At 37.8% G+C, this 15,610-nt stretch overlaps 1 protein-coding gene across 2 annotated transcripts in view; it reads left to right on the top strand.

Annotated features, from left to right (window-relative positions):
- Nucleotides 1–15,610, top strand: part of ATP2A2 (ATPase sarcoplasmic/endoplasmic reticulum Ca2+ transporting 2) — a 44,707-nt gene that overhangs the window by 7,105 nt on the left and 21,992 nt on the right. For both annotated transcript variants that reach the window (XR_014684331.1, XM_084491403.1), the window contains exons 4-5: nucleotides 2,375–2,479; nucleotides 5,218–5,356. Coding sequence is in view for 1 of the 2 variants with exons in the window: in XM_084491403.1 (XP_084347529.1) it covers nucleotides 2,375–2,479; nucleotides 5,218–5,356 (244 nt within the window). In the remaining variant the exon portion in view is untranslated. The remainder of the gene's footprint in view (nucleotides 1–2,374; nucleotides 2,480–5,217; nucleotides 5,357–15,610) is intronic.

Raw genomic sequence — 15,610 nt, 5'->3', positions numbered from 1 at the left:
GAAAACCCGCTTTAGGGTTTTAAAGTGTGCAAATGGAAGCTTTTTTGACATACTCAATGCCTTGGGCAAGAATTACAGTCTCTACTAGGCTTTGATTTACAATCTTTTATCAAAAATGCATAATGAAATGGTCCTAAACTTACATGTATTCCTTGCTCTACCTTTTGAGCTTGCTGTGTTTGTTAACTTTAGGCTACTACCAAAGAATAACCCTCGTTTGTTAGTACAGCATGTCTTGTTGGTCACAGATGTCCTCAGTGGAGTGCTAATGTAGCAGTAGTTTGCTATAGTAAAACCAAGGACTCGCATTCAGGTGTTCTGTTATTTACATGCCTATGTTTGCACTCTAGGACTACACAGCGTAGGTTCTGTTACACAGTTCATGATTGTGTGGAACTTTTGCGGGTGAGATGTGTGCTGCTTGCCTCCAGGATTAACTGTATTTCATTTCAATCTAGTCACAGATCAGTAACTTTACCAAACAAGCAACAGTGAAGATCTAAAGCAACTTGATAGATTTGTACTGTTAGGATTTGAGTTCATCTGCTCTTTTTGAAATAATGGTATATTGAAAGAAAGATCTCAAACTTAATTTTGGCTCTCCTTGATGCGCGTGGATCATGCTGTTCTTGTAGCTACTTTCCTTCCCTCTTGAAGTTGCAGGCTTTCTCGATGTTGCTTTACAACCCACATGGTCTTCAATCTGCAAAGATTATGGTTTAGTATTATGTAAAGCAGATGTTTTACTTCAGTTAACCTTGCAGTTGTCTGCTCTGTTAAGAATGCTACAAAATGATTGGATTTCCTTACTTTTTTGGAAGCAGCATTGGCTTTGTGGAATCCCAATAAAGAAAGGGAAGGAAGAAACGGATACTAAGCAGCTTTTCTGATGGTGTGTGGCTTTGTATATGCCAAGGAAACTGGGACATGCTGTTAGCCATTTCTATAACTCTGCTAGAGGCAACAGTGCTGGTGAAGAATAAAAGCTGCCCATGATGTAAGGAGTAATGTGTTGAGTGAAAACTACCGTGTAGGCTGCGCTTCAGCAGGTCAAATGGCAGAAGCTGTTACTGGGAATTGAAGATGTGTGGTGTGGGAGGAGGGAAGAGGCATTGAGATGTGAAGAGCATAAGAATTCCTAAGTAAATCTCTCTCCAGAGGGATTACACAGACCCTCCAAATTATGCATTGCCAGTTGGAGTGGTTCAGTCTTACTAATCATAACCTGGGTCTTACAAGTTTATTCTTTTGTAATAAAATTTGTTGTTGCATTGGGTTTGCTTGACAGTCTGCTTTCTGCTTGAGGCTTTCATGCTGCTGCTCCTTCTTCCTTTTAACGTCCTGGAGTGTTTCACAATTGAGCAATAGCTCTGAGCAGCATGTCAGTGGAATTATGGTGCTTGCTTTAGTAACGGTTTGCTCACTGCAGTCAGTGATTCAGACTGCTGCTGTTGCCTGACTACCAGTCCTAATTATCTCAACACGTTGTTCCTATTTACTGTCACTTTCCAGGCTTCCTGTTGCTCAATATGTTGACGAAAAAGCTCTTCCTCTCTGGTCACGTTAGCTTGACTTTTCTTTGGTAGCTACAGAACTCTGCAGAGGCCCTGATGCTTACCCATTCTCCTGAAGCCAAATGAATGGCAGAAGCCTAAAACTAGAACATGATTTGAAAGCAAATGGATTAAAATCTTCTTGGAGTCCTTTATGCAAGTTTTTCTGTTGATTTACTTTAAAAAAAAAAAAAAAAGTTTAATTTTTATCAGATCCTTGGCTCTGAATTCAACTTCAGATGTAATTGTGTCGTTCACTTAAATGCTTCAATAGGACATTAATTGTATTTTAATTAGCAGATATTTATTTTCATATGCACTCAGTGAAAATTTGTAAAGCTATTTTCATTTGTATAAGTTACTGATAAAGACCAATTTAGTTAAAATTCAGAATCTAGCTATGCATAAACGTTAATCATGTGAAGCTTTAGTGCTCTAAGTAGTTAAGCTAATCAGTCTGCATCTTGTTTTAGACAGTAATGAAAAATTTTTGCAACTTTTCAGTGCTGGAGCCGTTGTCACAACTTCTGCTTTCGTTTTTGAAGCAAGAGTAGCAGTATGGTTCCCAAAAAAATAGCTTTCTCCTTTAAAAGAAGAGCAGGTTTCAGAATGAACTTCGTACTACTTCAGTAAAGATTCTTTTTCTCCTTTTCCATTGCATATTGCCAACTCCTTCAGGAGCTAAAGCTTGGAAGATTTGAGGGTTCTTCAAAATTGCTGAAGTCTGAGGAGTTGAACCTCAAGCTGAAATTCACTGTGTCTTAGGTTTGCAAGGTGTCAATGTAAATCACTTGATTTAAATCAGTGTTTCTCTCTTTCAGGTCCTGGCCTGGTTTGAAGAAGGTGAAGAAACAATCACAGCATTTGTAGAGCCTTTTGTAATCTTACTTATATTAGTAGCCAACGCGATTGTGGGAGTGTGGCAGGTACGCAGATATTTTACAATACCAAATCACAAATGTTTTGGAGTTTCTTGGTTTAAGAGGAACTGCGCACTGTAGTGTCAGGTGCTTCATACAGTGCAAGCAATATGTATGGCTAGATTTAGATTCCTAAGAGCCTATGTATCATAAATTCCAGACAAAGTATTGACTAAAGGTGAAATGAAAGCTTCAGAAGTATTGCCAACAAGGCAAAGTGCCTGTCAGTTTGTTTAGCCATACACTGATCAACACGTCAACTCAACTGTCCAGAATGAAGTCCTGAATTCAGGAAATAAACATTGCAAAGCTAAGAAGCAGTCATTTGTATAGGCTTACAAAATGTGGCTTTGTTCCAGCTGAGGAACAAAGGATGGGACATCTTGTAATTTTGTTTCTTGTCTGTTTCCTTTTGAGAACAAATACTAGTTTTAGTGCATTTGTTGAGGGAATTAACACAGTATTCTTCCTCTTCAATTACTACAGCTCTTAGTTATAAAATAGTATTGGCAATAACGCATACTGACACTTCTTAAAATAGTCAGAATGATATGAACAATTTTGACTTGCCAAATTTGATCACTTTCAATAGAACATTTTATTAGAATTTTTTTCTGCAGATAGAAAGTATTACGGGGTTTTAGGGTAACTGAAGTCCCTTGCAGATTTTTTTTAAAGGGGTAGTGTTAATGTAACATAAGTACTTGCTATCCTAGCAAGTCAGGCTTCAGTCTTTTTTAGAAAAAAACAAGCAAAGCAAAACACAACAAACAACGCAACAAACCAAACAAATAATGCTCTCCGAAATAACAATGAAAACTAAGGGAGAGACCTCTTAGCATGTTAAAACACGTAGGAGTCGAGCCTAAACACTGTTAACCACCAGAAGTGTCTTTCCGTGGCATTGCTATGTGTTTCTACTCTTTGCTTTGTTCAAACACAAGTAGCAGATTGATTTTTCTAGCAGAATCCTGCTTGCTGCACAACAGCTAGAGCTGGTAATGGGTGCAGAGGTTATGTAGAGTGAAGAATGAAAGCAGTGCACGCTTAAGTGTCGCTTGTATAAAGCAGTTGTGGAAGAACTAATTTTTAATAACTTGAAACTGTGTGTTACAATTCTGCACACAATCTGAAGCCTGAAATCTAAGGTAAAGCTATCCGTATAGTTTGGGAACTTGCTTGTGTAGTCAGATAAACTCTTGTAGGGAATAACCAATTTTTTCAGATGTGCTAAGTGTGCAGAGAGTATCTATACATCTACATGCAGCGAACTTAATTGTGAAACAGAATTGCTGCACAGATTAAATGACTCATTCCCTTGTTTTAATGGGCATGGAAAAAAGTCACAGTACGTAGTCTCCACCCATAACTGTATCTGTTTCTACAGGTACCATGAGCAACTGAGTCATTGCCTTAGCTCTGCCCTTTTCAACCTTTCTTTCCATGTGCACATTTCCCAAAGCGCCATCTGCTAGTACTTAAGTGGTTGACAGGACAGCGTACCTCTACCCTTCAAATCAAGCAAACTGGGAGCAAAAAGATATGGTCAAAGATGCTGAGATGTTAACTCTTAGTTAATGCTGACATTACTTTTCCGTGCATTATGTTGTTGAGGAGCAGAATCAATTTTCCTGGTGGAATATGAGGCTAGTATTACAGCTTTTGGGACCTGCACTGGTACCTCTTCACGGCCTGGCACAGAGCTGTACCATGTAAACAGAAGTCCTTCGAGGTAGCTTTGGTGAGCTGCTTTGTTGTATGGAAACACCTCATACCTCAACCTTGGACTTTCTGAGGATTAAGTGTCTGTTTTGATACATGCTGGGTCAAGTTTTTATCGTCTAGAAAGGCCGGTATGTATTTGAAGTGAAGACTTTCTAAAAACTAGGTGTACTAGCTGTACCCTTTGCATTTTCAGGACTGTATGATGTTTGTACTTGAAAATTGAGTGGGAAAATGAGAAATAAGTTATTCCTCCTTGAGACAGAGCAGCAGTAATGATAGGCTGCTGGTTTTTATGTTGCCCTATCTCTGGGTAGCATCACTGCATTGACAGCAATCTCTGGTAGTGTTAAGCTGAGGAAACTGCGATTGAGATAGAAAAGTTATTGTGCTAGTGTTTGTGGAAATAAAAACTTGTGTGTGGGGATTCATCTAAGTTTGTAAGCTGCTAGAGAATCTGGGGAAGCTTCTTGTCAGTGTGCCTAAATTTCACTGTAGCATGACTTAATTTGCTGAAATGAAACTGATGATAATGCTGTTGGGGAAACTTTGAGCATCTTAACTTGACTCTTGACTTCTATTAGTAAATCAAACTCAGTATTGCTAGCCCACTCCAGTTTGAATGTAAGCTGGTACAGCTGAGACAAGACTAGGATTACAACTCGTGGATATACTGACAGATGCTTTTTGACATGAAAAAAAAAAAATCACTGCTACATAGAACAGTTTGTGCAGCCTCCCTGTAACAAGACATAAAGGATTTTCTTGATAGGAAATACTGCTGAGTTTGAATAAACAGCATCAAGCTTCTAAAAGTCAGCTAATATCTGAATTACATTGTAATGATTTCCAGTCAGCAACCTCATAAGGGGATGGGTCACACAATTTTCGTTGTGAATAAATGTAGCTGAGCTGAGTCAGTAGTATTCGTGTGATACTGCATTTGAAAAGTTGGGTCTGACATACTTATGTCTCCTTACCTTGGAGGCTCTTTAAATTGCATGTTTTTTTCCGTCTTTTAGGAAAGAAATGCTGAAAATGCTATTGAAGCTCTTAAAGAATATGAACCAGAAATGGGTAAAGTATATCGACAAGACCGAAAGAGTGTTCAAAGGATTAAAGCAAGGGACATCGTCCCGGGTGATATTGTAGAAGTGGCAGGTAAGGCTCATTTATGTGATACATACATGTATTAGTTTGTATTGTAAAACTGTTGTGGGGGCCTTGTCTTAATGATTTGAGGCCCTGGGGGGAGTTCTTAGAGAAATCTTAAGTATATGCTTCACATAAAGAACAACCTTGCTCCTGTTCATCTGTAATTACTTTAAATGTGCATTTGCACTGAGGGGATTGTTTTTCAAATTGCCACTTAGTTTAATTAGCAGGTCTAAAAGCAAAGCATCTTAATTGGAGTACAGGTTTTAAAACACTTGTCACTACTCTAAAACTGCATTTTCGGCAGTCTGGGTTCAGACTATCATGTAACTTGTCTGTTTTCTATCACAAATTTTTTTCCTTGCTCTTAAATGTGATGACTGAAATTTTGGAATGCAGAGATTTTTTTGTTTAGTCACACTCTGTCCTTTAGATAAAGAAAGCTGTAATTTAATTTGAATTTTTTTCCAACTCTTACGCTTGCAGTGGCAGTCCTTTTTCAATTTCTTGTTACAAATGTCTTCCTCTGTCCTCAGCTAATATGTGCCTGGCATGTGACATCATTGGTTTCTCATCTTTGATAATGCCTTAGCACGTCTTTCTTTTATGTATTGCTGTACAGGAGGCTGCAAATAGAATAATTATTAAATAAAGTAGAGCATCCTGTTCTCTACTGTGAGCATTTGAACCCCATGCCTTCATTGCTTCTTTTTAAAATAGATAAATAAAGTCCAAGATCAAAAGATTTGATTCTTGCATCAATATTTTCAATAGACTTGTCCGAAAAGATGTATCTTTGTCTGGAAAGAGTACAAAAATGGAAGTATGAACTGAATATGTAAAACCCTTTCACTTTGGTGATAATGCCACAGCAATATCTCTTTCACTAAATTGGAGTGGTCAGTGACTTTGTTTCTGATTTCTTCCCGGATAAAAGTGGGTGGTTCTTGTTAAATGTCAGGAGTAATTGCATACTCATATTTCGTAGGTCATTATCAACTGTTAGCTGAGTGATTGCTCCTTTGGGAGCAATTTAGGGTGTACATCAAACTACTTCTTTTCCCCTAGCCTTCCTTTGCTTTTAGAAGTGGTAGCTGTCGAAGGTGGAGATAAATATATACCCTTAAAATTGACTATCCTGCTGTTTTAATTAGTAGGCAGAGAGAGTATGCACTCAAAATGAAGTTGGTGTTGGCTGGCTTCCCAGCTTTCATTCCTTGAGAAACTTTAATGTTTGCTAAGCCCTGTCCAGAGTCTCAGTCCTGTGCACAGGATGATTCAGCTACGGCAGCTCTGGCTCAGGTGACTTCAAGTGAGTGAGAATCGCATCAAGGCTGAAGCTAGTTTGCTCTTAGTGTCCGTGGGTGAAGAACAAGTACAAATACAAAGTGCTGATAGCTGAAATAAAGGGTGAATTATGATACCTTGTCACTTACTCTGCTGTTTTACCTCGCCATTACTGTATTCTACAGTCAGTTTAAATCCATGAGTTCTGCAGTGAGATGTTGTTTAAGCAGCTGAAGTTTTCTTTCTCCCAATTTTAAGTGCTTGCAATAGACTGATAGTCCTGGAAGCAGTTTATCATGGGAGTATATTGATTTTTGTGGGGTACTTAAATGAGTATTGGTAGAACAGCAAACTGATGACTGTATTTTATACAGGTTTGGGGTATCCAGCTAAGGAAAAATGCTAGATTTTGTTGCTCTGACAGGTGTCTAGAGCACAGAAATTTCCCAACTGATTCTTTGTTATTTCAGAAGCGGCAGAGAAATCCCATTTTCATCTTGCAGAAAAAGACAAAGCTCAGGTTGTATGTAAAACAGCTGGGGGATGTGCAGGCTTTACTTGCATTGCTGTGTGTTGTCAGTATCAATAAAATCAATTGCTTGTGACTTTAGACATCTCTTTGGAAAATCTTTGTCTGAAGGAGAAAAACGAATTGGAAATAAATTGCTGACTAGAATGTCTATATTGCTAGGCCGTCTTTATCAAGCATGGTACCCTATTTTTCACAGGGGAACTATTGCATTATTTTAAAATCTGATTGTAGATCAGTGTCTGATAGTTTGCGTGTGGAATGGATTTAAAAAAAAAAAACAACAAAACACTAGTATGCTTAGTAGGAAAACAAAATTGCCCAACTTTTGTGATTGTCCTTTAACATAAATAGTCTAGCCTGTTGACTGACTGTAGAAGTACTTACTAATTAAAACACTTGCTTAATCTGGTGGGTCAAATAGTCCTGAGCATGTTTTAAGCACTCATTTTTCTTACATTGGTAAGTAGTCAGTTGCATCTTCAATGAAAGTGACTATATGTGTTATATTAAGTATGTCATGTGGTTGTTTTATACAGAAAATTAGTGCTTCAGTGTAATACGAACAATGATACTGAAACAGTATAAATTCTAACTTGTAGTCAGACAATGATGAAATTTTAATCATATCAAACTCAGAAAAGCTCCCAAGCAAGTTGAGAAGAGCAATACACTATGTACCAGCTTTAGTGTCAAGACCTGGAGGTGAGGGAGAGTGTGTGCATGCCTGTCTCTCAAGCGCAAGAGTATTGTGATGGCCTTTGACATGGTGTTTGCAAAAAGATGACCATGTAGGGAAGTGACGGAGCACTTCATACTAGGATACATATCTGCGTATGGAATTCTAGGCAAAGTGCCAATGACATTTGTGTGTCCAGGCGAATATCTCTCAACCGAGTGGTGTAAATAACCAGGTGATAGGTTTCTCCCCTGTGTTGATATCTAATTTTAAAGAACTTTCTAAAGGTCTTCTATTACAGAACAGTTAATGCTATAACAGTTTTCTTAATTTGATGTGGTTACATTGGGGTCTGATGCAGAGAGAACTTGCTGTAGGAATTGGTGGATTGGTATTGCAATTCATGCAGAAGTATACATTTTTATATTTGCTTCTTTACACCGCAAGAGTTCTCTGAGAATAAGTAGCATTGAACCATTTCCAAAATCATTTGGTCTGTCTTGTAGTTTTGAAGCCATTAAAGGTAACCTGTGCAGTTAAACATAACCAAAAGACAATACAATAATGGCTAATAGATTACTCTTTATTTTGGCTCCTTAGGCTGTTCCATGGAGCTTGACTGTGTTCATTACATAGACAACTATGCCTCTTGGCCTTCTAAAATAAAGCTATGTGAAGATACTTCCTTTAATTGTTCTGTCAGCTGGGGAGATGGATGCTGGGGTATTTGACTTGAAGTAATAGGGGGAAACTGCAAGTCTGCATTGTCACTGTGCAGTAAATGTGGAGTACCTTGAAATAGATTAGGCCATCTATCTCTTGAGGGGCACTGTCTTATGCTTATCTTGGGAATCAGTGTGCACGCAGGCACCGTGGAGCACTTGATGAGCAATTACTGGTTATTATGCCTGGCAGCTAACATTCGACATAAATGCCACGCTATAATTTTGCAGGTGTACCAGCAGACAGTTGATGGTTTGAATGCTTGGAGACTATGCAGACATGAATTGCTTAACTGTATATGTTCAGAAACTTTTCTTCCACATCTGCCTCAGCAGAGCCAGTGGAAAAGATACTGTATAATCATCAGGAAATCTGTGGGATGGAGTTGGAGTTTAGGGGTTTGGGATATATGCCTTAAATTGGCTTGCAGAGCTCTAGGGGGCATAGTTCTCAGAACTGTAGTGTTTGAGGGTTACTAAGCTACGCTGTTTGTTTCTTAGAATTGATGAAGTGAAAAAAAAAAGTCCAGATGCTGTCCTCAAATGGCTTCTCTGTGTGCCTGTCTTAAATGGATTACCACTCTGCTCTAAAACCTTAAGTTTATTGGAGGATGCACTCTAAATTGGTAACTAGCAGCTGCCTTAATAGATTAAAGATGCCCTTTGATGTTTTGAGTGTTTGCCTTGGTTAAAGTAATATTTTAAAGAGAAACTTAAAACAGCAGGGCTTTGGTTCTTAAAATTTTATATGAAGCCCAGTCTGACAAGTTGGGATAAACTGGTTGCAAATTGCTTAATTATAAAAGAAGCACACTAATGAATTTTGTTCTCTTTTTTGCATTATCCTGTCTAAAGTGTTCTGGCTTAGATGGTGTATCTAATTAGATTTCTGTGATTTAATAAATGGATGTTCACTAGTCGTAATTTGTAAGTGACCAAGCTGGAGTCATAGTAGTCCCTTTTTCCCTGAAATGCTGAATAGTGGTTTCTGTCATCTACTGTTACATCTGTAAGTACTCAACAGCTTAAAAATACACAGACTTCCCAGAAATTGATGCTTATTTAATTGGTGGATATGCTTGAATACTCACTTTTAAGTTTATACCTGGCATAAAGTATGCAAGTGTTGCTTTCCAAGGCTTTTAATTCCAACTGCAGAATATTTCAAGATACTTTCTAAAGCATAAATACTTTATAATTAAGGGAAGGTGAATTTTGGCATTAAAGTTGGGAAGGAATATTCTTGAACTGAATTACGTCAGACTCCAATGTGGTTATGAAGGAGCTACAGGTTATCCATGTAGTATGAACAGCAGACATTGATTTTTGCAGAATTTATTCTAAAGCAACTTGCTCTCTGCATTTAACTTTTTTAATGACTAGAATTGATCTTCAGTGCTAAAGATACAGGTTTATTTTCTGTGGAGAAGTAGTTGGAATGGGTGAGGGTGGCATACCAAACAGCTACAACACAATGGAGTGAGAGTTCAGTCCAAAGTGTTGACCTTCTGGTGACTGTCCTAAAAGCATACTGCTGAAAGCAGCTCTTGATATGGGGGGAAAAATCAACTGTAGGTATTTCTTCTTGCCTAGTGCAAGTTGTTGGGTTTGCTTTGTAAAAATGAAGCACCAGCTGTTTTGCTTTTTCCATAAAGTACTGCTTTTGCACCAGAAAAAAAAACACAGAAATAAAAACAGGTTAATAAATACATGTATGCACAGTACATAAATCTGTGGGCTGTGGTGAACATTTTGGCTGTCGGACTCTTCTAACACATCAGAGGCAGTTCTGAGATAAGAGTGCAGTCCAAACTTCACTCGGTACTCCACTGACATCATTACCACGTTGGTGGTTATGCATGAGGTTCAACTCAGGGCACAGCCTAAACCCGTGTCACTCACTGCATGCATTTGTAAGTTTAACAGACTACTCTCTTGTTTTTTCCTGTTTCTTACAGCAGTTTCCTCTGGAGTTGCTGAACTGTTAGTGAAAAACAGTGACTGTAATTCTATTTTAATTGTTGGTATTCGTAGTATATCTGGTGTTCTATATTCTGAATAGAACTGATACTGCAGTGGGGTTTTAATACAAGTAGTACTGAACAAAATACTTGATCATCAAGATAATGTTCTGCTAATACCGTAATCACCCTTGCAAAGCAAGCCTTTCCTTTTTTAAGACTAAGGAAAACTTGCCCTTTGGTGCTGTGCTGCACTTCCAGAATGCTTACTGGTTGTTCTTGGATTGCCCAAATGCAGTCAGATTTGGAAATGGGATTTCAGCTTTGGTGGGGAAATGTCACCTGCTGCTCTACCTGATCTGGCAAAAGTGGAAGCTTAATGTAACGGTTTCTTCTTTCTGCTATTAGATATTTTAATAGGCTGATCACAAGAGTTTCCATCTAGAAGGCGGTGTTATAAATAAATCCACTGATTAAAAGCTGAAGCTAGACCAAGTCAGATTAGAAAAAAGTGCAGACTTACAGGCTGGGTATCACGTTGGCACAACTTACTAAATGTTCTGGTGCCCTCTTCAGAAAGACTGACATTCAAATATGATTTTCCAAAATGGAAGCATTAGAATAGGAATGATTTGTCTTATGTATTGCTCAATACACTATATACTTCTAAATAAAAACCTTAGTTCTGGCTTTGAAATATTTTGCTCCCAGAAAGCTGAGTTTTCTACTGTTTTTTCCTGTCTCCTTGGTTGTCATTGATGAAAATGCAACATGAATAACTTATGTATGATGTTTTTCTTCTACCTCTAACAGCTCTTAGGTTTGGATATTTAGACCTCTGCATGCGCTGTGCAGTAAGCTCCAAGGATAACTTCTGTCTGTCCAGAATGGAGAACAGCATGTGGTAGAGAGGGCTGTTTTGTGAATGCTCTCTAATCTGTAGCATGTGTCATCAATGCAAAAAATTGACTCAGAATATGTTGTTTTGCTGTCTTGGCAGTAAAAACAAATGCTGTTTTACTAGTATGGTTAAAACTGAAGGGACCACTATTTTAGTCTACATCTTCTTGAAAAGAAATCCATCCTAACCGTCTTTGGGTGTAAATTCAGGTTTACAGTGTATTTCACAGTCACTCCTCATTTTGATAACTTGATGCTTCTGACCTTGTATGAAAGAGTAGGTGGACTTCTTGTTTTGAAGAGCTTCTGATTTTTCATAGCATTTTTTGTTATGCCCTATATAGGAAATGTTAAATTTTATTCCTGTAACAACAGGTTAAATTTGTGGTCAAACACAATAGGAAGACTGGGCTGTATGTGAGAGGAAGACTAGTATGTGAAGAGGGAAGAAGATGAGCTAAGCTGAGTTTGTTAAAGAAGTTTAGTATCAAAATCACGCTGCAACAAATAAACTTCCAGATAGAAGCAGTTCATTACGTTCAGATGTAAATTGCAATTGTTACTGTCTGTCCAGCAGAAACAATACTCAGCTCTGTCTAGGGTCCCATATTGTGTTACTTAAGCCTGCTCATTTCAGTTCTTAAATCTTGTGGTGGTATCTCTACTGTAGGGATTTTTTGATTGCTTGTTTCAATTACCTCAGTTTCATAGGCAGTTTATTAGTAAATACTCCCCACTGGTATGTATTCTAATTTAGAAGATAAACTCTATTTTTGGGCAAGAGTGGACTTTGAAATAACAGATTCTTTAAGAGGCTAAAGATCTCATTAGGAAAAGTGGCCTAAGTAACTGTACCCATAATAGTATGTAATGTTGGAACAGATAAAGAAAACGGTTGTTAACCCTTAATGTTTTGGCAAAAAAAATAATACTCATCTTTTTTTGATGGCTTTAGTTTTTTTTTCCTCTAACTTCATGATTTATAGAACATGTCTCATCACTTCATAGCTTCCTGGGCTGTTGGAACCATAGGCTTCAGCATGCTAAGTGCATTTCTGCTGTAGGAGTCTCCCAGTAACTGTCTCTGTGTTCTGACAGTTCTGAAAATAAATGTTTAGCGTTACTGCTATCTTGAGAACCAATACCCCTTTACCACTTTCCAAGTTAAACATTTTGATAATGAATTGATCGTTCCAGGACATGGTCACAGCGAGGTGTTAGATTAGGACTCAATGCATTCTACGCTTGAAGTCAGTTTGAAGACTTGAATCATTCAGGGTCACTTCCCAAGTCCAGCTGGGCAGCCTGCATGCTGGTTTTTCATTTAGGTTTTTGTTCATGAGGAAGCCCTCCTTAGGGAACTGCAGTCACATCTGCAAATGGCACCTGTTTTACTTGAAGTGTGCTCCTTTGCCAAGTAGGCTTTAAATTGAACACATGTAAATGATTGCACACACAAAGAGTGGAAATTGACCCATAATGCTGCCATGGCACTGGGAGGAGTCAGATAAGTGGGGAGCTTTGAACTCCAGAAGAAAGGCTAGGGGTTGAGGTGTAATCAAGATAACATTGCTAGGTAGTTGTAAGTAGCTGAAAAACTCAGGTATTAATTGTCCATATTTTCAGTGAGGCAATGTGGCTTGTTTAAAATACCTTTAACTTGTATCGCAACTAAATGTGAGTCCGGTTTCTATCAAGGAGAAGAAACTGTAAATCATATGCTACAGTATATACTCACATGCAGTTAAATAAGTGGCTTTCTTTGGCCTCTTCACGTGGACTAGGCTTTTTTAAGATTTCTTTGTGGGATAAAGCTCAGCATTATAATGCTAAAATGCTATTTTGTGCATGAACAAAAGGATTGTGAGGAAAGCTGTAATGATTTGAACCAAGCCCTGCTAAAACCGTTCCAAGTTTAATTTGTTAAAAATAATTGATGAAAATACTTCTGTAACTGACTTGTGCTTTTAGGCTTAAAGCTATGAGATTATCTAAAGTTAGACTATCTAAACTGTAGCAGCTCTGTATTAAGCAACGCAAATACACATTCTCCTAATTTCTTGTTGTCTTCTAAGTAATGGCTTTGGGTAATACTTGTAGTTGTTCTGTGGTCTAAAATAGTTTATTATCACAAAACAACATGAGATTGATTTGAGTTAAAGTATATGGAAAAAAAGCCTTCTACTTATAGATGAGATCTGCATTAGTCTGCTCACCAAAGAATTTCCTGTCTATCATAGGATAAATTCCTATCTATAGTAAGTTTCACTTATGCTCATTAAAGTGTATTTGAGACCATAAATGCCTTAGTGTCATAGCTGTTTTTGCAGAGAGCTGCTCAAAATAGTTCTGTAATAGATCCTGATATAAAGTTGTTTTTTTACATATTGGAAATACTTTGAATGTTTTACTCCAGCCTTCTCAAATGGAGATGGTGAGGGAATATAATGCATCTTACCTTAAATTGTTGAGATAAACTTAAAAGCAGCAGTATTGTAACATTAAATGCTTCAGTTCTGATGATAGAGGCAATAATAATAGTGAGTAGCTCTTGTGGCAATATTGTTGCTTGAATATCAATCTACAAGAGCAGTAGTCTCTCCTGGCACATCAAATTTTTAGGAATATTGTGTTTGAGTTTGAACAATTTAGAGCTATTCAGAAGTAGTGCACTGGGAGATGACTCGTGCACTCTTCTGTCCAGTTACTTGAAGGTACTTGTTTACAGCTGCTTTTTGTATTAAGAAGCAATGAAGACTTGAGCATAGTCTTGGCAAATGTGGTAGTGTGTTGGAGTGGGCCGTAGCTCTCCAGCTGCTGTAAGAACTACAAAAATGTGTACGTGGATTGACAGGCATTATGCCCCATCGCACTGAGGCATTAGCCTGTTGTTCAGTGATATCTGAAAACCAGCTGCAATTACATGTCTGCATATGAACTTCCCCACGATGTCAGGAGAGCATATTGAATACTTTTGCCATTTTTGGCTGAGGTCACTGTTCGTCTAATGCTATTTTCTCTTGCTGCTCAAGGGCACGGTGGCTTAAATTAGTTTTCACATGCTATAAAGATACAAAAAGACAATTTGTGGCTATTTATGGGATCCCTTCTTATACACACGCTTATAAAAAGATGGGCAAATCGTCAAGCCAAACTGCTCGATCTCTGCTGGTTTTAATGGTGGTTGGGGCTTTTTTGATGTTATAAAAAGTCACGTGGTGCAAATTTACTCAATGTTCAAAGTAGCACTTAATTCTCTTCAGCATTTTGTTCCTTAGCTTTCCTGTCTGAGTGATTGTATGTTTGAAGGCTGTAACACCATTGCTGACTTTCTCATGGCATTATTTGTTAACGTGCATTATTGCTGTTAGTTGCATAAGCAGTTCCTGCAGGAATTGCAGCTTGTTTTAATTTTACTGCAGGGACACAGTCCATTTACTGAGAAAATCATCTCTTATTAGCTAGTTATTGAAGTATTCTCCCTTGTCTCTATGCATTCTTTTATAATAAAAATGAACTTAACACTTGAATAACTGCATTGCTAAAATCACGTTAGGAATAAACGTGATTATATGCATTTGTTAGAAATGCTGATGTGTGAATGTAGACCCCTCAAACATCAGTCAGAAATGTGGCAAGTTAAGTTGCTTGCATGCAACAATTTATTTGAAGTAGTAACAAAATAGTGAGGCTTAGTTCTTTTACTTTCCTTACAAAAATAGGAAAAGCTCTAGATAAGAGAAAGTAGAAAGATGGAAGAATTAATTGTGGGATGATAAAGATGCAGGAGCAAAACTGGCCATGCAGCTCTGGCAGCTGACTTCATCACTCTGCCATCTTTAGGAGTGTGCTGTTAACTGTTCTACCATCTGCTGCCTTGGTATCTCAAACACTTGATAGAGGAGGTGGTTCTTTATTATTATTATTATTTTCATCCAGTGTTGTGCTCTAGAAAATAGAAATGTATGACAAACACAGCATAGAGTTCTGCCAAGATTTTATGGGGATTTGGACTGTGGTATATTTCATACAGTAGCATTAATGAGAAGTAAAGCTAGTTCATGATCTGAATTTAGCTTTCAATTCTTAAATATCTGGCAGTATTCAAAGGAAAACATTTAAAAGAGCAGATCTGCATAAGCAGTTTCTAAATAAACATGGATAATGTTCTGATCTCTGGAG

Source organism: Aythya ferina (genome assembly GCF_964211825.1).
Source record: "Aythya ferina genome assembly, chromosome: 17".
Lineage (NCBI taxonomy): Eukaryota > Metazoa > Chordata > Aves > Anseriformes > Anatidae > Aythya > Aythya ferina.
Note: the sequence above shows the minus strand (reverse complement) of the source record. Positions and strands in the feature narration are given on the sequence as shown.